The sequence below is a fragment of the Bos grunniens genome, chromosome 2 (genome assembly GCF_055505025.1).
Source record: "Bos grunniens cultivar Pamir isolate PY7600 chromosome 2, Bosgru_T2T1.0, whole genome shotgun sequence".
NCBI classification, from domain to species: Eukaryota; Metazoa; Chordata; class Mammalia; order Artiodactyla; family Bovidae; genus Bos; species Bos grunniens.
The window spans coordinates 102,342,553-102,367,853 of NC_141166.1; the positions used below are offsets into that span (position 1 = coordinate 102,342,553).

Sequence of the window (25,301 nt, forward strand, 5' to 3'; positions counted from 1 at the left end):
CAAGTTCAGAGGAAAGGGGGAGTGTGTTGTTTCAGAGAAAAAGGAAACTTCATTGAGAGAACTAATATGGAGGAACTAAGTGTACATAGATTGTGTGTTAGTCACTCAGTCATGTCCAGCTCTTTGCAACTCCATGGCCTGTAGCCCACCAGGCTCTTATAATTATGGAATTCTCCAGGCAGGAATACTGGAGTGAGTGGCCATTCCCTTCCTCAGGGGATCATTCCCACCCAGGGATGGAACCCAGGTCTGCATTGCTGGCAGATTCCTTCCATCTGAGCCACAAAGTAGAGGAGCTGTACATAGCACAGCAGGAAAGGAGGAAGATAGTACAAGAGGTGAGGCTTGAGATAAGGAAGAAGATCATGAGGCTTAGGAAGCCATTTTATCTTTGTTTGCCTCAGTAAATCTTCAAATCTTATTATGTGGTGTGGTAATTTTAAGCTCCTGATAACATTTGGAAGCCTCAAATGACTGATTGAAATATGAATTCCATTCAGTTTTGGAAATTTTAGAGCTGTGGTTGTCCAATTCAGCCTTAAGAAAAGTTAAGGGGACTTCAAAATTTTCTCATAATGGCCATAGATACTATACATTGTCTTTGATTGGGTCAGTGCATTTAGTTAGAAATGTGCCTGAAGAAGAATCGTGGTTTTCAAATAAAAATTGGCTGGAGTCCCTATAAGAGGGGTACCCTCAAAATATTTAGATAACTGGGATCCCAAATCTTGGAGGGTTTTCTCTAGAGTAAAGAGAATAATTTTCAAGCAGCTCAAACAACTCAAATAGCTCAGATAGCGTAAACAGTGCAAATAGCCTGCAGGCCTAATACCAGCAGTTCTAAGGGAACAGTCTGGTCCCAGAGGAGCCAGGCCAAAAGCTGCTCCGCACAGTTCCAATATAACAGCCCCTATTCAAAATGGAATGGGGCCAAAGGCTGAATCGGCACAACTCCAGTGAAACATCCCATGTTCCAAAAGGAATGGGCCGAAAGCTAGCCAGTTCCAGCTGGAACAGTCTGATTTCAAAAATCAGACCAAAGTGCCAAATGAATACTCACATACAGAACAAGGCCTTAACCAGAAAGGAAGAAACCTTAAAATAGATACTGAGTAAAACCTGGAGAGCTTCAAAATGCAAAGTAGATGGAAGCTCAGATCCAGGAGAAAGACCCACCCTCAAACTCCAGGGTTGGTGAGAAAAGCAGTGAGAAGCAATAGGTTCAATGTTGGTACCACACCTGTTGGCTCACCAGCTTCAGAGCTCTTGGGGGATTTCTGGGGATCCTCTTAAGGGCCATTAAATTGTTGACCTACAACAAATAGACTACCAGTTATTTCTCTAGCAAAATAAAGAATTTATTCAGGACTTGCGAAGAATTTCAATTTGGAATCTGCAACCATTGCAACATGTAAGCTCCCTGCAAAAATGGAAAGGAGAGCTCTTCTAAAGGGGGAAACGAAGTTGGGAGGGCCATAGTGACCAAACAGTCCATGCCATTTCATTGGCTGAATTGGATGAGCTCTTGCCAGAGAAGAAGGGGAAATGTTTCTTCTTCTTATTGGGGTCTGCTGTGAGGCTCCCCTATCTGGTCTCCCAAGGCTATTTAATTGAGGTTGCTGTTTATTAATTTTTTACACTTGTAAGAAGAGAGAAACAAACCTATCTTTCCTTCCAGTTCTCTGTTCCTCCTCCTATCTCCCTACCTCTTATTCTATTGTAGTGGTCCTTTATTCTGTAACCAAAGTTAAGTGTTAAGTAATTTGCCTAATCTCACATGCTAGCAAATAAAAGGTCAAAATTCTTCAAATGAGGCTTCAGCAGTAACTGAACGGAGAACTTCCAGATGTTCAAGCTATATTTAGAAAAGGCAGAGGAACTAGAGATCAAATTGCCAACATCCATTGGATCATTGAAAAAACAAGATTGTTCCAGAAAAACATCTATTCTGCTTTACTGACTATGCCAAAGCCTTTGACTGTGTGGATCAAAACAAACTGTGGAAAATTCTTAAACAGATGGGAGTACCAGACCACCTTACCTGCCTCCTGAGAAATCTGTATGCAGGTCATGAAGCACCAATCAGAACTGGACATGGAACAATGGACTGGTTCCAAATTGCAAAAGAAGTACATCAAGGCTGTATATTGTCACCCTGCTTATTTAACTTATATGCAGAGTACATCATGAGAAATGCCAGGCTGGATGAAGCACAAGCTGGAATCAAGGTTGCCGGGAGAAATATCAATAATCTCAGATATGAAGTTGACACCACCCTTATGGCAGAAAGCAAAGGAAGTGAAGAACCTCTTGATGAAAGTGAAAGAGGAGAATGAAAAGTTGGCTTAAAACTCAGCATTCAAAAAGCTAAGATCATGGCATCTGGTCCCATCACTTCATGGCAAATAGATGGGGAAACAGTGGAAACAGTGACATACTTTATTTTCTTGGGCTCCAAAATCACTGCAGATGGTGACTGCAGCCATGAGATTAAAAGACGCTTGCTCCTTGGAAGAAAAGCTATGACGAACTTAGATAGCATATTAAAAAGCAGAGACATTACTTTACCAACAAAGGTCCATCTTGTCAAAGCTATGATTTTTCCAATAGTCATGTATGGATGTGAGAGTTGGACCATAAAGAAATCTGAGCATCGAAGAATTGATGCTTTTGAACTGTGGTGTTGGAGAAGACTCTTGTGAGTCCCTTGGACTGCAAGGAGATCCAACCACTCCATCCTAAAGGAAATCAGTCCTAAATATTCATTGGAAGGACTATGCTGAAGTTGAAGCTCCAGTACTTTGGCCACCTGATCAAAGAGCTGACTCCTTGGAAAAGACCCTGATGCTGGGAATGACTGAAGGCGGGAGCAGAAGGGGACGACAGAGGATGAGTGGTTGGATGGCATCACCGACTCGATGGACATGAGTTTCAGCAAGTTCTGTGAGTTGGTGATGGACAGGGAAGCTTGGCGTGCTGCAGTCCATGGGGTCACAAAGAGTTGGAGACGACTGAGCAACTAAATTACACTGAATTTGTGTAAAGATCGGTTCTAAAATGTTTTTTTTTTTTTTTTTAAAAAAACCTTTTAAAAAAAGATTTTAAAAAACCTTTACATAGTTATATTGATATAAATATTTCTCACTCTAGTCAAGTAGTGTGTTTAGGTTACATTTTCTTTTCTATGGCTCTAGTATTGTGACTCCTTTGGCATTCAGACAACAATGTTCTTTCAGAATGGTTTCATAAGGAACTCTGAGGACCCTCACACTGGTGAAACAACTGTACTGGTAAAAAATCATTTTAGGAAGCAATAATAGAATTGTTTTAAGGTCATAAATCACTTTTTATATCGAATCTAAAAAAAAAATGAACATTTCCAAAGAAGAAACTGGCTCACAGACTTTGAAAACAAACTTAGGGATACCAATGAGGAAAGTTGAGAGAGATAAATTAGGAGTTTGGAATCAACTCATAGACACTACTGTGTATAACATAATCAACAAAACCCTACTGTATAACATAGTGAACTGTACTCAGTACAGTATTCTATAATAACCCATATGGGAAAAGAATCTGAAAAGGAATGGATATATGTATATTTATAAGTGAATCACTTTGCTGTACACCTAAAACTAACACAACACTGTAAATCGACTCTACTCTCACATAAAATAAAATTTTAACTAAATTTTAAAAATATTGGAAGTTTTGTTAAGAAGCAGTTAAGAGAAGGTAGGTAGCCTTATGAGAGACAGACTAAACAACAGGGCAGTTATTATACCAGAGAGAACCAGGGAAAGAGACAGCTAAGGAAAGTCCTCTTTGGGTCAGAAAAAACTCAAACAACAACCTCAGTTGCAAAGAAGCTAGAGTTTAATTGCATCATGTCACCAGAGTGTTTTATGCCCTAGCTTTCTTAGCCTCCAATTAAAACAAATAAATTAATTTTTTAAAAATCTTGATTAAAAAAAAAAACAACAACAAACAAAACAAAAGAGTAATGACCCGGCAGTTAATGGAGCCTAATAACTGAATGTATGTGGTAATCCCTTCAGCAAGTCCTAAGAAAATAACTGAAAATATGTATAGTGAAGAATAAAAACCCAACAATGTTCATAACATCATGATAAAATGAATTTCCTTTCAACATTTCATGAGCTGCTCAAAATCATTATATATATTTCAGTTTTCTTCCTCCTTGGAACATGTTTTTCTTGTAAAGCTTTTTTTTTTTCCCCTTGTATTGCTAACTGCTCTTTCTCCAGCCTTCCACGCTTGAATGTCCTCAAGCTTTCCCAAGAATTCACTAATTCTACCCTGTTAACTGCTTATTAAAAGTATAACTATATAGAACAGCAGATGTTGCACGGCAGATCTCTAGAACTTTTTCATGGTGCGTAACTAAAGTTCTATACCCATTGAAGCAACTCCTTATTTCTCTCTTCCCATCTTTGGAAACCACAATTCTACTTTCTATTTCTATAAGTTTTACTACTTTAAATACTTCATGTAAGTGGAATTATGTAGCATTTGCCCTTCTGTGGCTGGCTATTGCACTTTGCACGATATCCTCAATGTTCATCCATGTTGCTGCATATGAGAGAATTTCCTTTTTTTTTAATGGCTGAATAATATTCCACTGTATATATAATTACACTTTTAAAAAAGTTCATTTGTTGATGGATATTTAGATGGTTTCCACTTCTTGGCTATTTTGAACAATGCTGCAATGAATACGGGAGTACACCATGTCTTCAAGATCCGAGTCTCTTTGGATCTAAAAATGAGATTTCTGGATCCCGTAGCCCTCTTTTTATTTTTTGGAGGAAACTATATAGTGTTTTTCATAATGGCTGCACCATTAAACGTATATTTATTGCTATCTTACCAGATATAGTTTGCAGGTATTTCCTCCCATTCCATAGGTTGCTTTCTCACTCTGCTTATTGTTTCCCTGGCTATGTAAAAGCTTTTTAGCTTAATGTAGTCCGATTGTTTATTTTTTTGCTTCTATTAACTGTGTTTTGGTGTTATATCCAAGAAATCATTGTTAAGGCCAATGTAATAAAGCATTCCCCCATTTTCTTCTAGAAAATTTTTAGTTTCAGGTCTAATGTTTAAGTCTTTTATTCATTTTGAATAGATTTCTGTGTATGATAAAAGGTCCAATTTTATTCTTTAGCTTGTGGATATCCAATTTTCCCAGCATTATTTGTTGAAGAGACTTCAACATTTCCACATTGCGTAGTTTTGCCTTTCTTGTCAAAGATCTTTGACTGCATGGGTGAAGGTTTATTTCTGGGCTGTCTGTTCTGTTCTATTGGTCTATGTATCTGTCTTTGTTCCAGTACCATGCTGTTGTTGTTTTTTTTTTAATTACTCTAGCTTTGCTATATATTTTGAAATTAGGAAGTGTGAGACTTCCAGTTTTGTTCTTTTTGCTCAAGATTGTTTTGACTGTTCAGAATCTTTCATGGTTTTATATGAATTTCAGGATTAATTTTTCTATTTCTATAAAAAATGTCATTGATATTTTGGTAGCGATTGCACTGATTTGTAGATCAAATCTTCCAGTTCATGAACACATTTCTTTCTTTTCAGTTGTCTGCGTCCTCTTTAATTTCTTTCAGCCGTGCTTTGTAGTTTTAAGTGTACAAGTCTTTCACATTTTTGGTTAAATTTATTTCTAAGTATTTTATTCTTATTGATGCTATTGTAAATGGGTTTGTTTTCTTAATTCCCTTTTTAGATTATTCATTGCTAGTTTATAGAAACTCTAGTGAGTTTTTTAATGTTTTAATGTTGCTTTTGATCCTGCAACTTTGCTGAATTCATTTATTCTTACAGTGTGTGTGTGTGTGTGTGTGTGTGAGTGTGCGTGTGATCTTTAGAGTTTTCTTTGTATTATATTATATAATCTGCAAGTAGAGATAATTTTCCTTCTTCCTTTCCAATTTGGATGCTTTTTTTTCCCCTTAACTGAATCGCTTTAACTAGGACCTTCAGTACTGTTTTGACTTGAAATGGCAGGAATGGGCATCCTTGTTTTGTTCTTTATCTAAGAGAAAAAACTTCTGGTTTTTCCCCATTGTTTACTATGTTAGCTGTGGGCTTGTCATACTGGATTTTACTATGTTGAGATAATGTCCTTCTCAGATCAGATCAGATCAGATCAGTCGCTCAGTCGTGTCCGACTCTTTGCGACCCCATGAATTACAGCACGCCAGGCCTCCCTGTCCATCACCAATTCCTGGAGTTCACTCAGACTCATGTTAGTCAGTGATGCCATCCAGCCATCCCATCCTCTGTCGTCCCCTTCTCCTCTTGCCCCCAATCCCTCCCAGCATCAGAGTCTTTTCCAATGAGTCAACTCTTCGCATGAGGTGGCCAAAGGACTGGAGTTTCAGTTTTAGCATCATTCCTTCCAAAGAAATCCCAGGGCTGATATCCTTTAGAATGGACTGGTTGGATCTCCTTGCAGTCCAAGGGACTCTCAAGAGTCTTCTCCAACACCACAGTTCAAAAGATATCAATTCTTCGGCGCTCAGCCTTCTTCTACTCCTAGTTTGATAAGTACTTTTATCATGAAAGGATGTTGAATTTATCAGATGCTTTTTGTGTATCTATTGAGTTGATCATATGATTTTATCCTTTGTTCCATTAATGTGGTGTAATACAACGATTAATATTTGTTTGGTGAACCATTCTTGTGTTCCAGGGATAAATCCTACTTGGTTATGATGTATGATCCTTTTAATGTGTTGTTGAATTTAGTTTGCTAATATTTTGTTGAAGATTTTTGCATCTATATTCATTAAGGATATTGTTTTTTAGTTTTCTTTTGATGTCTTTTTCTTTGGTATCAGGGTAATTCTGGCTTCATAAAATGAGTTTGGAAGTGTTCCCTCCTCTTCAGTTTCTGGAAGAGCTTGAGAAGGATTGGCACCAGTTCTTTAAATGTATGGTAGAATTCGCCAGTGAAACCATCTGGTCATGGGCTTTTCTTTGTTGGGAGGTTTTTGATTACCCATTCAGTCTCCTTGCTAGTTATAGGTCTGTTCAGAATTTCTATTTCTTCATGATTCAGCCTTGGTAGATTGCATGTTTCTAGGAATTTATTCATTGCTTCCAGGCTATCCAAATTGTTGGCTTGGAATTTCCCATAGTAATCTCTTATAATCTTTTTAATTTCTGTGGCATTAGTTGTAATATCTCATCTCTAATAATTTTGAGTCTTCTTAATGTTTTTCTTAATCTAGCTAAAAGTTTGTCAATTTTGTTGATTTTTTGGAAAAAAAAACAAATAATGCATTTTCATTGATCTCTACTATTGTTTTTCTATTTTCTATTTCATTTTTTTGTTTATTTTTTGTTTTATTTTTGTTCTGATGATTATTATTTCCTTCCTTCTGCTAACTTGGGGATTCGTTTGTTTTTATTATTTTAGTCTCTTCTGTTTTAAAGTTAGGTTGTTTATTTGAGAATTTTCATCTTTTTAATATCGGCAATTGTTGCTATAAACTTCCCTTTTTGTGCAGCTTTTGCTGCATCCTATAAGTTTTAGTATTTTTGTTTGTTTGTTTTCATTTGTCTTAAGATACTTTCTAATTTCTCTTTTGATATCTTCTTTGGCTTATTGGTTGTTCAAGAATGCATTGCTTACTTTCCATATATTTTTGAATTTTTTAGTTTCCTTCTATTTTTGATTTCTAGTTTCATTGCACTGTGCTTTGAAAGTACACTTACTTTGATTTCAGTCTTCTCAAATTTGTTAAGACTGGGTTGTGACCTAAAATATGATCTCTTATGGAGAATGGTTTGTATGTGCTTGAAAAGACTGTATATTCTGCTGCTCTTGGATGAAATGCCCTGTATATGATATTTGGTTCATTTGGTCTATAGTATTTTACAAATCCTATGTTTCCTTATTCACCTTCTGTCTGGATTCTATCCATTATTTAAAGTGAGGTATTGAAATCTCCTAATATTATTGTTATTATCTATCTTTCCCTTCAATTCTGTCAGTGTTTCCTTCCTATATTTTGGTGCTCTGCTATAAGGTACATATATCTTTTTAATTGTTATATCTACCCAATTAATTGACCCTTTTATCATTTATCATGTCCTTCCTTGTCTCTGTTGACAGTTTTTGACTTAAAGTCTATTTTGTCTAATATGATTATGGCCCACCCTGGCCCCTGCTCTCTTTCAGTTACTATTTGCATATTTTTTTCTATACTTTAACTTTCACTCTATGTGTGTTCCTAAATCAAAAATCTTTTCTAGATAGCATATAGTTGGATTTTTTCTAATCCATTTAACCACTCTATATCTTCTGATTAGGTAGTAAAATCCATTTACATTTAAGTAGTTATTGATAGAGAAGAACTTACTATTGCCATTTTGTTAGTTGTTTTCTGTCTTATATTTATCCTTCACCCTCTTTCCTCTCTTTTTTTCTTCCTTTGTGTTTTGTTGATTTCTTTTGGTAGTGATATGTTTTGGTCCCTTTTAAATTTTCTTTGTGGATGTTTTACACAAAATTGTACTTTCTTGGTGGTTACCATGGGGCTTACATAAAGCATTGTATATTTACAACAATCTATTTTAAGCTGATAAAACTTAATTTTCAGTTCAGTTCAGTCACTCAATCGTGTCTGAATCTTTGCAACCCCATGAACTGTAGCACGTCAGGCCTCCCTGTCCATCACCAACTCCCGGAGTTCACTCAAACTCACGTCCATCGAGTCGGTGATGCCATCCAGCCATCTCATCCTCTGTCGTCCCCTTCTCCTCCTGCCCCCAATCCCTCCCAGCATCAGAGTCTTTTCCAATGAGTCAGCTCTTTGCATGAAGTGGCCAAAGTACTGGAGTTTCAGCTTTAGCATCATTCCTTCCAAAGAACACCCAGGACCAATCTCCTTTAGAATGGACTGGTTGGATCTCCTGGCAGTCCAAGGGACCCTCAAGAGTCTTCTCCAACACCACAGTTCAAAAGCATCAATTCTTCAGCACTCAGCTTTCTTCAGTGTCCAACTCTCATATCCATATGTGACCACTAGAAAAACCATAGCCTTGACTAGACAGACCTTTGTTGGCAAAGTAATGTCTCTGCTTTTCAGTATGCTATCTAGGCTGGTCATAACTTGACTTCCAAGTGTCTTTTAATTTCATGGCTGCAGTCACCATCTGCAGTGATTTTGGAGCCCAAAAAAATAAAGTCTGACACTGTTTCTGCTGTTTCCCCATCTATTTCCCATGAAATGATGGGACCAGATGCCATGATCTTCGTTTTCTGAATGTTGAGCTTTAAGCCAACTTTTTCACTCTCCACTTTCACTTTCATCAAGAGGCTTTTTAGTTCCTCTTCACTTTCTGCCATAAGGGTGATATCATCTGCGTATCTGAGGTTATTGATATTTCTCCCGGCACTCTTGATTCCAGCTTGTGCTTCTTCCAGCCCAGCGTTTCTCATGATGTACTCTGCATAGAAGTTAAGTAAGCAGGGTGACAATATACAGCTTTGATGTACTCCTTTTCCTATTTGGAACCAGTCTGTTGTTCCATGTCCATTGCATACAAATACTCTTCACATTGACTCCCTCTTCCCTATACTTTCTGTGTTATTGATGTCAAAACATTACATCCTTCTGAATTATGTATCCATTAACATATTTTTATAGTAATAGTTTTTAAAAATACTTTTGTCCTTCAACCCCTATACCAGAAAAAGTGATTTATGTACCATTGTTACAGTATTTTGTGTATGTCTGTATATTTACCTTTACTAGCAAGCTATATACTTTCATTGCTTTGTGTTGTTGTTCAGCATCCCTTTGTTCGAACTTGATGGAATCCCTTTAGCATTTCTTGTAGGCAGTTATAGTGATGATGAACTCCCTCAGCTGTTTGTTTTTTTTTTTAAACATGGAAAGGTTTTATTTTTCCTTCATTTTTCAAGTACCACTTTTTTTTTTTTTTTTTTTGCCACATATAGTGCTCTTGGTTGGCAGTTTTTCCCTTTTAGCACCTTGAATACATCATCCCACTGCCTTCTGGCCTGTAGAGTTCCTGCTGAAAAATGCACTGATAGTATTATGGGGCTTCTCTTGCACATGGTGATCCACTTTTCTCTTGTTGCTGTTAGAATTTTCTCTGTAGTTTTCTTTTGACAGTTTGATTATAATGTGTCTTAGTGTGGATTTCTTTGGATTTACTATCATTGGAATCCATTGGATTTCTTAAATATGGATATAATTTCCTTCCTTAGTTTTGGGAAGTTTGGGGGCACTATTTCTTTAAATAAGCTTTCTCTCCCTTATACTCTTTCTTCTTCCAGGGCTCCCATGATGCATATATTGATTTGCTTATGATATCCCATGTGTTCCTTGGGCTTTCTTCACTCTGTTTCATTCTTTTTTCTTATGTCTTATGACTGGATAATTTCAAGTGACCTGTCCTCAAGTTCACTGATTCTTTCTTCAGTTTAATTGAACCTAGTGTTAAATCCTCCTACTGAATTTTTTTACTTCAATTATTGTATTCTTTAACTCCAAATTTTCTGTTTTGTTCTTTTTAATATTTTATTTTTTGCTGATATTTTCATTTTGTTTATGCATCGTCTTGACCTCATAGAGTATCATTATAATGGCTATTTTAATTCCCTGTCAGGTAATTTATATGCCTCCATTTCTTTAAGATAAATTTGATTTATTTTATTCTTTTGTATGGGCCATGTTTCCCTGTTTCTTCATGTATCCCATAACTTTGTTTTAGGATTGGCACACTTGAAATAAAAACCACATCTCATAGCCTTTATAGACTGGCCCTTTCTGCAGAAGACTTCTAATTAGCTTGACTAGAGGTTCTGGGGTCTCTGTAACCTTTTCTTAGAGGGAAGGAAATGTAAATTCTTTGAGCCTGTGTGTGCAATTTCTCAATTAGGTAGAGTTGGCTGATTTCTTTTTCCAGGGACTCATAATGTTTTGCTCTACCTGGGGTCACTCTGCGGTACTGCAAGTTGTCTGGTTTTACGATATGTGTTTGTGTTGAGTTCTGTCTAGTTCTTTATGACCCCATGAACTGTAGCCTGTCAGACCCTCTGTCCATGGAATTTCCCAGGCAAGAATACTGGAGTGGAGTGCCATTTTCTGTTCCAGGGGATCTTCTTGACTCAGGGATTGAACCTGCATCTCCTGTAGGTCCTGCATTGGCAGGCAGATTCTTCACCACTGTGCCACCTAGGAAGTCCTGGTTTTACAGCAGCAAGCTGCTTTGATGTCCCTTGTTCTCAGAGGCCTCCAGATTTCTGCTGTATGCTGACTCCCCATCAGCAGCCTGAATTAGGTGAGAAAGATACCAGCCCCTTCTGCACTCTTCTAAAGAGCTTGAACATCAGACATATGCTCCTTTCACTCCTTCCAGAGGGAGAAGCCTCAGATTGTTCTCCTACCCCTAACTGCATTGAGCCATCCTCGTCCCTGAAAGCCAAGTTAGCCATTCTTCTTTGTTCTCAGTGGCACCAAGGCATCCAGACTACAATGGTTCTGTCAGTGCTCTGAATTAGGCAAGACAGATACCAGTTCCTCAGTAGCCCTCTGAAAAGCTGGAATGTCAGATACAGCCTCTACTTTTCTCTTCACCCTCAGTGTAAAAAGTGTGAGCCAGGTTATTCTCTACCACTGCTGAGCTGTGCCAGCTTAGAAAAGGGGCTGAGGCAATTAAAGTGAAATTGCTCTTCTTATCCATTTGAATGTGGCTTTTCACAGCTTTGCACTCTGGTACTGCAACATCTTGACTAGATTCTAGAATTCTCATTACAGTATTTTGGTCCATATTTTGTTAAATTGCAGTTTCTATGGGGGAAAGAGAGTGGAACTTTGCATTCATCCATCTTGTGATTCACTGCCTCTGTGATTTACTCTTGGGCTGTACTATATTTGTCCTTCTGAGAGTCCTTTCACTGCTTTCTTAGGTCGGAAGCCTTCTTTCCTCCATCCTATATCTTTGTTTACTTACAAGTTATGCTTTCTAATTAATGACACATGCACAAAAAACTAAAATCTGCAAAGAATAAACATTTTTTTTCATTCTTCCTTATATTTGATTTGATGATTTCACTCCATAGAGACCTCTAGGTCCAAAGTAATTTTGCCTTACAGTGTTGATGGTATTGCTTAGAGAAAAGACTGAGGCTATTCTTGGAGTGGTATGTATGTAAGTCTGTAGCAGTTGGGGATGGATTTCTGGTATCAACTATTGTGTAGTCAAACTTTAAACTAGTTCTCATGTTTTTGGCTCCATCTGTTTACTCTGTTTCTTTTTTGAGTATAAACTCTTCTCTTAGTCAAGACCCTCTTTGATATTTTACTCATCAGGCAAGCTCCCTCTTTTACTACAGTTGGAAGAATATATATATATACACACACACACATATATATATATATATCCTATATAAATATATATATATATATATCCTATATAAATATATATATATCCTATATAAAAATATATATATCCTATATAAATATATATATATACCCTATATAAATTTATAAATTTTGTTTTTATATGTAATTACATATATCTGTTTATATATAAATATATACATATATTTATGAGTGAGTGAGTGAGTAAGAGAGCACTACCTAGGTTTAAATTCTGGCTCTGGAATTTCTAGCTGTGTAAACTTGGCCCCATGTCACTTGTGTCTCGATATATTCATGTGACAACCTAGTTTAAGGATTAAATGTAAAGGTACTATTATTAGTAGTATTGCTCTTCTGTTCTGCTTTTTCAAAAACCCTATTTTCATATGACTTTCATATTCCGTTTGTTTACATATCTCTCTTTCTGATGTTCCTCCTCGTGTCTCTTTTTATATTATCCCTTAGCTTAGTGAATTATAGGTCATAACAAAATAAACGTGTATTCAGTCCTCTTTTTTAAGGTAGAAGCCAAATCTGATTTTTAATTTTAGAAAATAATCAGTGATTTAATGTAATTTTAATAATTTAAGCTATTTTTTAAATGAAATTATTCTCTCTATTCATATATTATCTTTACTATATTTGCCTAGTGACCTAATGACCCAGAGTCAAAATTGAATGGGAATTTTCTTTCTTTTGATAGATTCTTAGTAGTGAAACTATTTTAATGCTGGTCAGAATTTAGTTCTCTTTAAAGAATTGGAAGCAAAAGAAAAAAGAATATCAGCATGTTAGAGAAAAGCCTATTGTTCTTTTTTGTATTACATCAATTGAAAGTTAACAGTTTTATTACATCTTATGAAAAACCAATAAATGAACCAGAAAATAATGATGATAATCATGATGATGATAGGAGCAACAATTACAAAATGCATAAATGTATACATGCCATTTAGTATATATCATGTTACATATTCTTCATAATAGCTCTACTAGGTAGGCATGTCAAGTCCTCATTTTACTTTATGAGGAAACCAAAGTTTAGAGTGCTTAAATAACTTGCCCATGCCACATAACCAGTGAAGCACAGAGCTTTCTGATACAAAGGCCTGTGTTCTGTGATTATGTTCAACTAATCTGGGACTTGGGAACCTATAGATTTGAACAAATTGCATTAATGAATGACTATTACTGCCTCTCAAAGACCTTTGTTTCCCTTTTGCTTTGTCTCCTCCCTCTGATAGCACAGTGGCCACCGCAGCTACTCATAAGGGCTAATGCTTCTTCTCTCATCCCCTTAAAATCCTCATTAACAGCCTTCTCATTGGAATCCTCTGTTTCTTTAATGCTCCAGTCCCAAGTGAGCCCAGGTGGGAATACTCTAACCATCCTTAGTGAGAATAGGTGCAGGCCTGTCTGTATTGCTCAAGTCAAGTAGAATTTTATATAATAATAGACACTGAGTACGCTTTGAAAAATGAATGAGTGGTGATAAAAAAGAACAGACTAAAATTCCTGATGTAGAAAGAGAGACTGTAGCTCAGGCAAAGGAATTTATCAAGTAGAAACTGTAGTATATTTTCCTATAGAAATAATAGTTGAGTTCTACAGTTTAATTAATATCACTAAAATAGCAGTCCAACCTATTTTTAAGTTTTGTAGTATATGTGGGTTAACCTGGGAGCCCAAATACGATTTTTATAAAATGCTTCTAGAAGAAAATGCTCTCTGAAGGGCAAATAATAGACAATGAATTTTTTAAACAAACCATTTGTAAATTGAAGTTAACATCTAAGACCATTAACTTGTTGATAATCTTTGCTTGTGTGTTCTCATTTACTTACAAAGTTATGAAGAATGTGATATCAAAAGCTGTTGTCTATTACATAGTAGTAACAATTGCCCAGATCTTTCCTACTCTTTCCGCTCTTACCCTCAGCATTCATCATGTCACCCGTATGTGGCTGTTGTTCAGTCACTCAGTTGTGTCCTACTCTTTGCAACCCCGTGGCCTGCAGCAGGCCTGGCTTCCTTGTCCTCCACTATCTTTCAGTCTGCCCAAACTCATGCCCATTGAGTCAGAGATGCCATCCAACCATCTCATCCTCTGTTGTCCTCTTCTCCTCCTGCCCTCAATCTTTCCCAGTATCAGGGTCTTTTCTAATGAGTCGGCTCTTTGCATCAGGTAGTCAAAGGATTGGAGCTTCAGCTTCGGCATCAGTCCTTCCAATGAGTATACGGATGACAGAGGATTGATTTTCTTTTCTTACTGGTTTGCTCTTACCCTCAGCATTCATCTTGTTACCTTGCATATATAGTAGCTATTCAAAAAATTTTTGCATATTGATTGTTTGAGTTTTAATAAGACTATCACTCATCACAAAGAAAAGTATATTCTGAGATACACAGGGTTCTTACTTCAACTTAGCTTTAATTTAAAATTACATAGCATGATTCTAAGTGATCTCTAGAACATGAAATATATATATAAACATATATGATATGTTTTTACAATATTAATAAATTATAAAAATACATTTGGATGTTTATCATTTTTTCCCACTTGACTTATAATTTAGGGGTAAATGGTTGTTGTAAGATTTAGAAAGCATCTTGATTTAAAAGGCCCCCAAAACCTTGTGTTCTAACCTATACTTTAAAAAATTTCCTCTGACTGGAACAGAGAGGGAATGACGTCTCATTCCAGGAAACATTAAAAATGTATATATATTTTTAATATACATTTAATATACATTTAATATATATCTTTAATACATATGATAGTAATATATCTATCATTTGTCTGAAAATAGCGTGTTTTGGAATATTTAGGATGACCTAACTACTTATCTCTCAAATGGAGGAAGGCTGTGACTGGGGAAGAAGGACTACTTACACATCTATTTTAAGTCTGGTCACAAAAATATACTTATTTCATAAAAGACACTGGTCTGTCTTTGCAGATGTAACTGTGTGGAGCCACATAATCCTAGTAATAATACATTGAAGGAATGGAGGGAGTCCAATATTTCTGCCTCTGACATAATTTGGGAGAACCTAACTGTTTCGGTAAGTGAAACATGTCTTGAATCTTATTACTATAAGGTCTTTTTTTGACATTTTGAATGAATTATTGCCACTAAGGTAAATTATTTTAAATAAATACTATTACAAAAGTGATAGTTTTATTTCATCCATTCAAATATGCATAAGTTAACTGGGGGTTTTCTTTCATTATTAAGCTTTTCCAGTAGTTAGTAGTCCTGAATTACTCCAAAAGCACACCTATATGGCATAATGTGACTAGATTAACTGAAAGCACATTAAATAAGAGCAATGTTGACCTAAATTAAACCATATGACAGAACTAAGTCAGCCTTCTGTGTAAAGAATGCTTTTACTTCGCTCCATAATACCGCTCCAGCTGTTCAGAATATGTTGAGGAGGAGGGGATGTTTGTTAATATTTTGGTATAAATATTGAACTTTTGGGGAAAACCAAAGTCACTTTTCTTAAAATTCTGGCACCTTCCTCAGAAAGAGTTTTCTTACTTCCATTTTCTCCTTATCTTCCTTCCGTTTAACAAAGAGAATCACAACATATTTTTCATCTATCAAAGTTAAATCTTATACCTTTAAAAATATTTCTGTCTTTCCTTTTTATAATGATATCTTTTTTCCCCTTCATAGTTGAATGTCTCTATTTTTTTTCAGTTCAGTTCAGTTCAGTTGCTCAGTCGTGCCCGACTCTTTGCGACCCCATGAATCGCAGCATGCCAGGCCTTCCTGTCCATCACCAACTCCCGGAGTTCACTCAGACTCACATCCATTGAGTCAGTGATGCCATCCAGCCATCTCATCCTCTGTCGTCCCCTTCTCCTCCTGCCCCCAATCCCTCCCAGCATCAGAGTCTTTCCAATGAGTCAGCTCTTCGCATGAGGTGGCCAAAGTACTGTTTTTCTTAATCTCTTGTAATATTTGTGCACACCTATTTCCATCTATATTTACATCCTTTACTTCTGGTCAATCAAATCTCATAACTTGAAAAATACAAAGATTCTGCTTTTAATAAGTATTAAAATCTGAATCATTCTCGTTTCTTTTCCATTCTTCTCAGTTACAAACATTACAGTCCAAAGCTTCTGCCAATTTACCTACCTGTATAAGCTCAAATCCCATTATAACCATCAGCATAAAACTATATGAACTCTAGTTCATTTCATGAGAAACACATTTTAGTGAGTGAGCCAGTTAGTGATACACACAAACCTTTTTTGTTGCATGATTATAAAACTCTAAACACAGTTCTTACAAGAGCACTTGATCTGTTGCCTATTTTTCTCACTTTTCCTCATTAAGTATTTTTTTCAGAATCAAAATTTTTAAAATTCTATCTTTGACCTGTATCTTACTACCTTTCTTCTTACCCTAGTCATTTGCTCTAAAATGTCTTCACTTTCATTTTTTTTTCTGTTATAGTTAACATTTATTCTGTTGTATTTTTCCTTAGAAAAAAGATTTATCGAACTTTTCCCTTTCAGAGAGCCATTTAAGTTGACCAATAAAAGAAATGATGAGCTGAACAAGAAAGAATGCTACAGTTGTTCAGAAGTTAGACATGGTTGATCCATTCAGCAATGCATCTTCCATTTACATTCCCCTTTTATAAACTATAAAGATATTATATTTTAAGAGTTCCCTGCTTTTGTCCCTCATCTTGGTGTCCCCTACAATACACTTACCCAATAATTTCATCTCTAAATTATTTAATATGAAAATTTACTCTATGTGTTTTATAGTCTTGAATAATTTAATGTTAAATAATAATATTTATTCCATATAGTAGCAAATCCTGAATCATACATTTCTAAGAGACTCATAGCACAATTGATCTACCTAGATCAATATTAGAAGTTTTAGGATCAAGAAGAGTACAGTGAAAAATATTTTGCAATCAAACAAAGCAAATCTAATCCTGAGGTTATTATTATTATTATTTTCTTTGTTAAGTTCTGCACTAGGTGTTAACATTCTGGTAGAAATTTTCATAGTATTTTTCATTAGGTAAAAGCACTGTTTGCAATGAATAATTGCTAATCTTGGCCAGAAATAGCACTTATCACCAAAGGGTATTCAACATAATGAAAAAAACTTACAATTTTAAGTCATTGAGGGCTATAATGATTTGTCTTAATTGTTATTCTATTTTTTTCTCAGCATAACCATCAGGATCATCAAAAGCATTTTATTAATTTTATTAACAGTGCTAATGGCTATTATAACTAGTTTTGTAAAAATGGTCATGTAGTATTTACTCTGTGTATTAGTCACTGGATAATTTTTAATTGAATTGTTACATTTCTCATGAACTGTAATTTTTACCTTGCTAACTCAGCAATGGCAAGAACTTTAGCTTTCTTTGATTCCCCCAAATAGCTGTATGCATAGTAAGTGTCCAATAAACATTTAATGATTATTTTGAAAAGCAGTCTCAAATTGCAGATTTACTATTTAATGTAAATGTCTTGGTTTATTTTGTTTTCTAGCTTTATTGAGGTATAATTGACAAATAAAAATTATGTATTTTAGGTATAAAATGTGTTTTGATGAATGTATACAAGGTGAATGATTACCACAATCAAGCTAATTAACACACATAGCACCTCACATAAGCAACCTTTTTACTTGGTGAAAACAATTAAGATCTACTCTCCCAGCAAATTTCAATCATTTAATGCAATATTATTAACCATAGTCACTGTGTTATACACTAGCACTTCATAATTTATTTATCCTGCATAACTGAAACTTTGTTCCCTTCAACCAATATTTCCCCATTTTTCCTCTCTCCCTAGTCATTGGTAACTATCATTCTACTCTCTGCTTCTGAGTTTGACTCTTAGCTTCCACATAGAAGATAAATCATACAGTATTTGTCTTTCTGTGTCTGGCTTGTTTCAATTAGCATTTCTTACAGGTTCATTCATGTTGTTGCAGTAACGTTTCCTTCCTTTTTAAGGGTGAATGATATTCTATTGTATATTTATACTACAGTTTCTTAATCCATTGATCCATTGACAGACATCTAGGTTATTTCCAATCTTGACTATTGTGAATAATGCTTAATTCAAGTGTTTTATAGCAAGCTAGAGTACTTAGGTTTCTATGTTTATATATATATTTTAGCAGTATATCAAAATCTGTCATTATAAGGAATTCCTAGACAAGGTTTAAAATATTCACAGGCAATTAACTAGCAATTGGTTAAGAATTGTTTCAATGCCAGAATTACATATTTAGCTTATACATAAATAAGGGGCAGGACACTAATGCCAACTCTAATTTCTTATTTTATCAAACTTAATTTTTACCAACTTATAAAATTGTTGAAGCTTAAAACGTGTTGAAGAATAATTAGTAGAAATGAGTTTGTCAACAAGCATTTTTTTCATTTTCATAAGTGAAACCATATGTGAGACTCAAAATAAGAGAACAGGATTTAGATTTAGTTTTCTCTTCCAAATCTTAGGACTTCATGTGTGTGTGTGTGTTTTAAGGGTACAGTTGGTATAAACCAGAAAATAAATGTAGAATATAGTAGCTCACAATTTTTCCTTTTTAAATAACATACTGCCCCCCTAAAAGAAAGAAAAATATACTTTTCAAATTTGCTTTGAATTAAAGTGACTAGGCAGGCTAATGGCAATGTATTATAGCTTATAAGACACTTAAATAATTCTTTAAATGGTTTCTATATTACCAAAAATTGAGAACAAGACTCAACCAAGTCCAAGACTTGGAAGACTTTTATATCTGCACAAAAGATAGAAGATGATCACAAATATATAGGTAATGTGTTTACAAAGGAACTTTTAGCTCCTGTTTGTATTTATCCATTCTTTTTTTTATTTACTTTTAATTGGAGGATAATTGCTTTACAGTGTTGTGTTAGTTTCTGTCGTACAACAGCATGAATCAGCCATAAGTATACATATACCTGCTCCCTCTTGAATTTCTCCCCCAACGTCCCACCCCTCTAGGTCATCACAGAGCACCAGCTTGAGCTCCCTGTGTTATACAGCAACTTCCCACCAGCTATCTATTTTGTACATGGCAATGTATATGTTTCAGCGCTACTCTCAGTTCATCCCACTCTCTCCTTCACCCAGTCACAAGTCCAGTCTCTATGTCTGGGCCTCTGTTCTTGCCCTGCAGATAGGTTCATCAGTATCATTTTTCTAGCTTTCTAGCCTCTATCCCATTACTTTGCTTAGTAATTGCTTTACTAGTAAAGCTGAACAAGGGGCAAGAGAAGGGACTAAAAATTTCAAGGATTTGTTTTTGCTACTTTATCCATTTTAACAGAGTTTTGAGAGAAGGAAAAACTAAAGCTATAATTAAGGCTTGGGGATTTTTTTTTTTTTTCCCCCAATTAGCAAAGTTTCTGTGCTCTGTATTAACTTAACGTGGTTAATTGGAATTCAACTTTAGCTAGCAAAAATGTAGCATTTGCAGTTAGATTAGAAAAAGGAACAGAATTTTTTTAGATAAAGTATACAAACAAAATTTCTCAAAAATCCTAGCCTTACAGGTAACTGTCCCAAGTGATTTTACTAGTTTGTTTTTAGATAACAAGGTAGCGGTCTGTGATTTAGTCTAGAATCTTTCAAAGGTATGTGTTTCCTACTGTACTCCAGGGCTTGAGGCTTTGTTCATTGGACAGTCTCTGCTGGTGATCAATCTGGCAGTCCATATTTTTTCCTAAGATCTTTCTGTACCATGGCACAATTCAATTCCTAATTCAGGCTCAGAATATCTCAGGTACTAGCAAGGTCACTGGATCACTTAAACCATTCTTTTCTGTTTTGAAATAAAAAATTAAAATTTAATGTTCTAATTTTTAAAATGAAATGGTAAAATCCAATCTTATATGAGCTTTAAAAAAAAGTCTCAATTTCAAAATAATATTGTTTAAAATGCTGTTTTTTCCTCCAAGAAAGAAAAATTTTTTGACTTTGCTGCCACCTCATGGCTAAGACAGCAATTAGAAATGGTTCTTCAGGGGCTTATAAAATATATACCAGGAAAAAAAAAAAAGAAAGATCATGAATCATTTGTTGTTGTTGTTGTTCTTACATAGTCGCTCAGTCATGTCTGAGTCTTTGTGACTCCATGGAGTATAGTTTGCCAGGCTCCTCTGTCCATGGAATTCTCCAGGCAAGAATCCTGGAGTGGTTTGCCATTTCCTTCTCCAGGGTATCTGCCCTACCCAGGGATGGAACCCGGGTCTTCTGCATTGGCAGGTGGGTTCTTTACCCGTGAGCCACCTGTGAAGCTCCTGAAAAAGTCATAGTGAATATGAACTTTGCCCTGCGCCTATAGTACTTTTTCTCTTTTGTTCTATAATTTAAGTTTGAGCTCCATCTTTGACTTCTAGTTTCACTTAAGTAATAATATATCGTATTTTTTTGTTGTTGCTTTTCTCACCTTGCTTGGGAGCTTTAGGACTAGATAATTCAGAGAATCACTGTTCTCCTTTAATATGCAATAATATTCCCACCAGCTCTGCTGCTGCCCAGCAGTGGTGAGGCCATAGCAAATTACTTACCTTCTCTATACCATATTTTCCTCAGATACAACATGGAAATAATAGCAACTACCTATTTTATAGGGTTGATGTGATACTTAATAAAGACGATGATTGGTGAATCAGTTTTATAGATTCAATTTTTAAAAAGCAAAAATTTTAGAAATAGTTCTTACTCCTCACTACCTATCCAAACATGAGCCTTAATGAAAAACCTTGGCAACTCAACTACAAGTGATCCTAAGACATTAGTTTTCTGAAAGAACTACATCCACCTTTTTTCCTTAATAGCTCCATTTGTTTTACTTCTCTGGCAGGAATGCAAATCACTGCACGGGGAGTATGTTGGACGAGCCTGCGGCCACGAGCACCCCTATGTTCCAGATGTTCTGTTTTGGTCAGTGATCCTCTTCTTTTCCACAGTTACTCTGTCAGCCACGTTGAAGCAGTTCAAGACTAGCCGCTATTTTCCAACCAAGGTACTCAGACTACAGTTTTTCTGATCAAAATGTCTACCAGCATAAAGCATGTTACGGTGATATGTGTATTTTAGGACAAAATAAAGAGCGATTACTGTCATTAAAGGGGCCACTAAAAGGTTTTTGGGTGATTGAGCTGCCATATTAGGAGTGAGGTGTGGTGAGGTGGGGAAGAGGAAGCATTTCGTGAGACTGATGCTGGGAGTGCAGATGGCCTCTAGGCTTATCTCCTAACTTCAAATCCCAGAGATAAACTCCCACGTTCCGACTTTCATTTTTGGAACTCAGAAGCGCACACTGCATTACTGATTGTCACTTTCTTGCCCAGTGAACAGTGGGAACTATTCCAGCCTGACAGACACCTCATAGGAGCCACTGTTACATTTTGTAATTGGGAAAGCCCCTGCAAGACTCATTGGAACACTATCCTCTTTTTCATTTTTAAAGTGTCAGTCCCTCCCCCTAACCCACCACGTTTGCATCTGCATATTTGGAAAAGAAAGTAAACAGAGAAACAGCTTAGTTCAATATTTAACACTGCAAAGTAACACCTATAAGGCCTGACTCAGCCAAAAAAGGACTAAGGAAGGAAGGGAGGGAGAGAGAAGAAAAGAAAGAAGAGAAACAAGAAAACAGGCTTTTGAGAGATGAGCTAAAAATTGTGATGAAAATTCTACTCTGGGAAAATGTTTTAAGAACTGTTTGAGAGAAACTTCTGTTTTTGTTACCTCTTCCTTCTCTAAGTTGGAAGATTCATTTCTTTCCTCCAACAGCTTAATTTGATTAATATAGAATTGATTTTTTCATTAAACTCCTGAATTTTGTATGTGTTTGTGTGTGTGACATAAAGGCATCCTAATAAAAGCCAGATCTTACTGAATATTGTTTAAGGATTTTGCTCAAAGAAGACTTTATAAATGAGAAATAGAATAACTTTTAATTTTACTTACTCTATTGTGCACATTACCTGCTGCTATACTTATATCTCAGATAAACTAACTATTTTGATACTTCAATAAAAACAGATTTTGTTTTATAGTGTTTGAGGGTTTATCATATTAAAATGTTACCTGTGTGAGAAAGAGTATTAAAATTTAGCCAAATTCTCTCCATTCAATGTTATTCTGTATTTTAAATATTCACACATTGGAATTCATAATAAACTTAGATTTTTATCATCATCATTGGTGTAAGTACCATGCATGATTCCCTTAATAAACTTAGATTTTAAATAAATACTGAAAACAGTACAATCAGCATTGTAGCTATTCCATAATGCCTCATTTTGAACAGGTTGAGTGTATATTTATCTTAATGACAGAGGTACATAAATATAAATATGACAGAATTAACAGTAACATTATAGTATGTATAAAATGTAATATTATGATATCATGTCATAAAGTGTGATTCTAGATTATGTTCCTGAGTATTCCTCACTATTTATAGTTCCTTCAAGTGACAAGTGTTTTAATCATCTTTAGGTTCGATCCATAGTGAGTGACTTTGCTGTCTTTCTTACGATTCTATGTATGGTTTTAATTGACTATGCCATTGGGATCCCGTCTCCAAAACTACAAGTACCAAGTGTTTTCAAGGTGAAGTTATCATAACATTTACTATCTCTCCATCTTTGTAGGTCTAATTTTTATTCAGATGATAGCTATAAACCTACCACTTGGGATTTTCATGAAAATATAAAGAATATTGATTAATATAACAGAAAATAAAATGCTCACAGCCCAACTACAATTTTGGTCTAATATTAAAAAATAAATAGTAATCACAGAAATAGAGACCTGGAAGCCACTTGAAAAAGTTTCCTGTTAATTCTTCCAGTAGGAATATCTATATTCCTAAAAGATAAGGAAACATTTTTAAAATAAGGGAAATGCATTTTCTTTTTGCAGAATTGCACAATGGATAGGGATTGGAAAACAAATAAAATTAGGTCTGAAATAGAGTTTGAACCACATTACAACTATGTCCTTGGGCCAGTTACTTAATCTCTTTGAACCTTGTTTTCTCACCTATCAAACAGAGCTGGGGACTTCCTCAAAGAATTGTCAAAATGAATTCATCTGGGACTCATCTCAGGCACCAGCCATGTTTAGAACCCTTCCCTGAGTGTCTTTTTGCTGTTTTTACTTAGTGGCCTGGATACACATCTAAAATGAGTTATACACAGTTGTCAATGTGATATTTGTAAAAGTGAATGAATTTGCCAATCCAATAGCACATATGATAATGGTAATATAATTTTATTTAATATAGATATTGATTGAGAACACAGATTTTTGAGCCAGTCTATCAGAGTTGAAATCTTGTCTTCACCACTCACTAGCTTTGGGACCTTGAGAAATTTATTCCCTATGCCTGTTTCCTTGTCTGTTACTTCTTTAGACTATTGTGAAGGAAAAAGTGAGCTGAAATATTTAAAACACTTAGAATGGTGCCTGGTACCAGGTTTTGTGAATATTGTTATTAACGATACTGGATGCTTGGGGCTAGTGCACTGGGACGACCCAGAGGGATGGTATGGGGAGGGAGGAGGGAGGAGGGTTCAGGATGGGGAACACATGTATACCTGTGGCGGATTCATTTTGATATTTGGCAAAACTAATACAATTATGTAAAGTTTAAAAATAAAATAAAATTTAAAAAAATAAAAAGTTAAAAAAAATATAATTACTTGGCGTATCAGTTTATAATTAGGGCTTTCCTGGTATTGTCTGTAAGACTTCATTTGATTAGATATTTATTAATCCAGTTAATAACTGTGCATTCTTTAATTTTTCACAGCCCACAAGAGATGATCGTGGCTGGTTTGTTACACCTTTAGGTCCAAATCCATGGTGGACAGTAATAGCTGCTATTATTCCAGCTTTACTTTGTACTATTCTAATTTTTATGGACCAACAGATTACAGCTGTCATTATCAACAGAAAAGAACATAAGCTAAAGGTATGTTTTAGCATCTATTTTAATGTAAATCATTATGATTTAACTGAGCTCAATTGATGTTTGTTATGTTCATTATGCTTTGTATTCTGTATTATACTTTGTATTCTATAGTCATTTGCAGAGTGAAATATTAAAATTTCCGATTTATAATTTTATTTTCTATATTCACGGTACTTTGTCTTACAATAAGCTTAAATTGATTATTAGTTAATTTATTTATGGCACTTGGCTGAGCTCTAAATTCTAAAACCTTATCTCTAGGACTTAAAATTTTAAAATGTTGCCAAAGTTCTAGTGTTCTTTACCATGTTTAACACATTTTAATGAAATGGTCTGTTTTGGTGAAGTGTAGTTTTACCAATTTGTCTTACATCTGAGATTCTTCTATTTCTATATTTGACTCTGTCTATTAGATTGCATTTATTTTGGAAAAAAATGCATCTTCAAATAATTCTCAATTTTCTTTAGTTATTTCTCCATCTATAATGTCTATGACATCAAAACCAAGTTATAAATGTTATAGTTTTTAAGTGACATCTTTGTTTAGTTTTATTGCAGATTTCAATGATTTTCTTTTACAAAGAGAATAAATATAAATATATTTTATTTATTATATTCTGACCCTGCCATTTTGCAACTGTGAATAAAGTTGTTCATTGGTATGAGATACGTAATGTGAGCACTGTCATTTATAGGAATATATTAAGTTAAATTGAACCAACAAAATCACTGAATGGTTAAAAGTACTCTGAATCAAACCTTATAAAAATTAGAGCACGCACAATCTTGTTTTTTTCTGGTATCATGGGATAATGGTTGAGCTATCGTCATATATTCTTTA

At 35.2% G+C, this 25,301-nt stretch overlaps 1 protein-coding gene across 4 annotated transcripts in view; it reads left to right on the top strand.

Moving 5' to 3' along the window:
- SLC4A10 (solute carrier family 4 member 10) overlaps positions 1–25,301 on the top strand; it is a 343,004-nt gene that overhangs the window by 281,359 nt on the left and 36,344 nt on the right. For all 4 annotated transcript variants that reach the window (XM_086369819.1, XM_086369812.1, XM_086369792.1 and 1 more), the window contains 4 exons: positions 15,395–15,500; positions 21,335–21,496; positions 22,981–23,094; positions 24,299–24,460. In XM_086369819.1, coding sequence (XP_086225945.1) covers positions 15,395–15,500; positions 21,335–21,496; positions 22,981–23,094; positions 24,299–24,460 — 544 coding nt within the window. The remainder of the gene's footprint in view (positions 1–15,394; positions 15,501–21,334; positions 21,497–22,980; positions 23,095–24,298; positions 24,461–25,301) is intronic.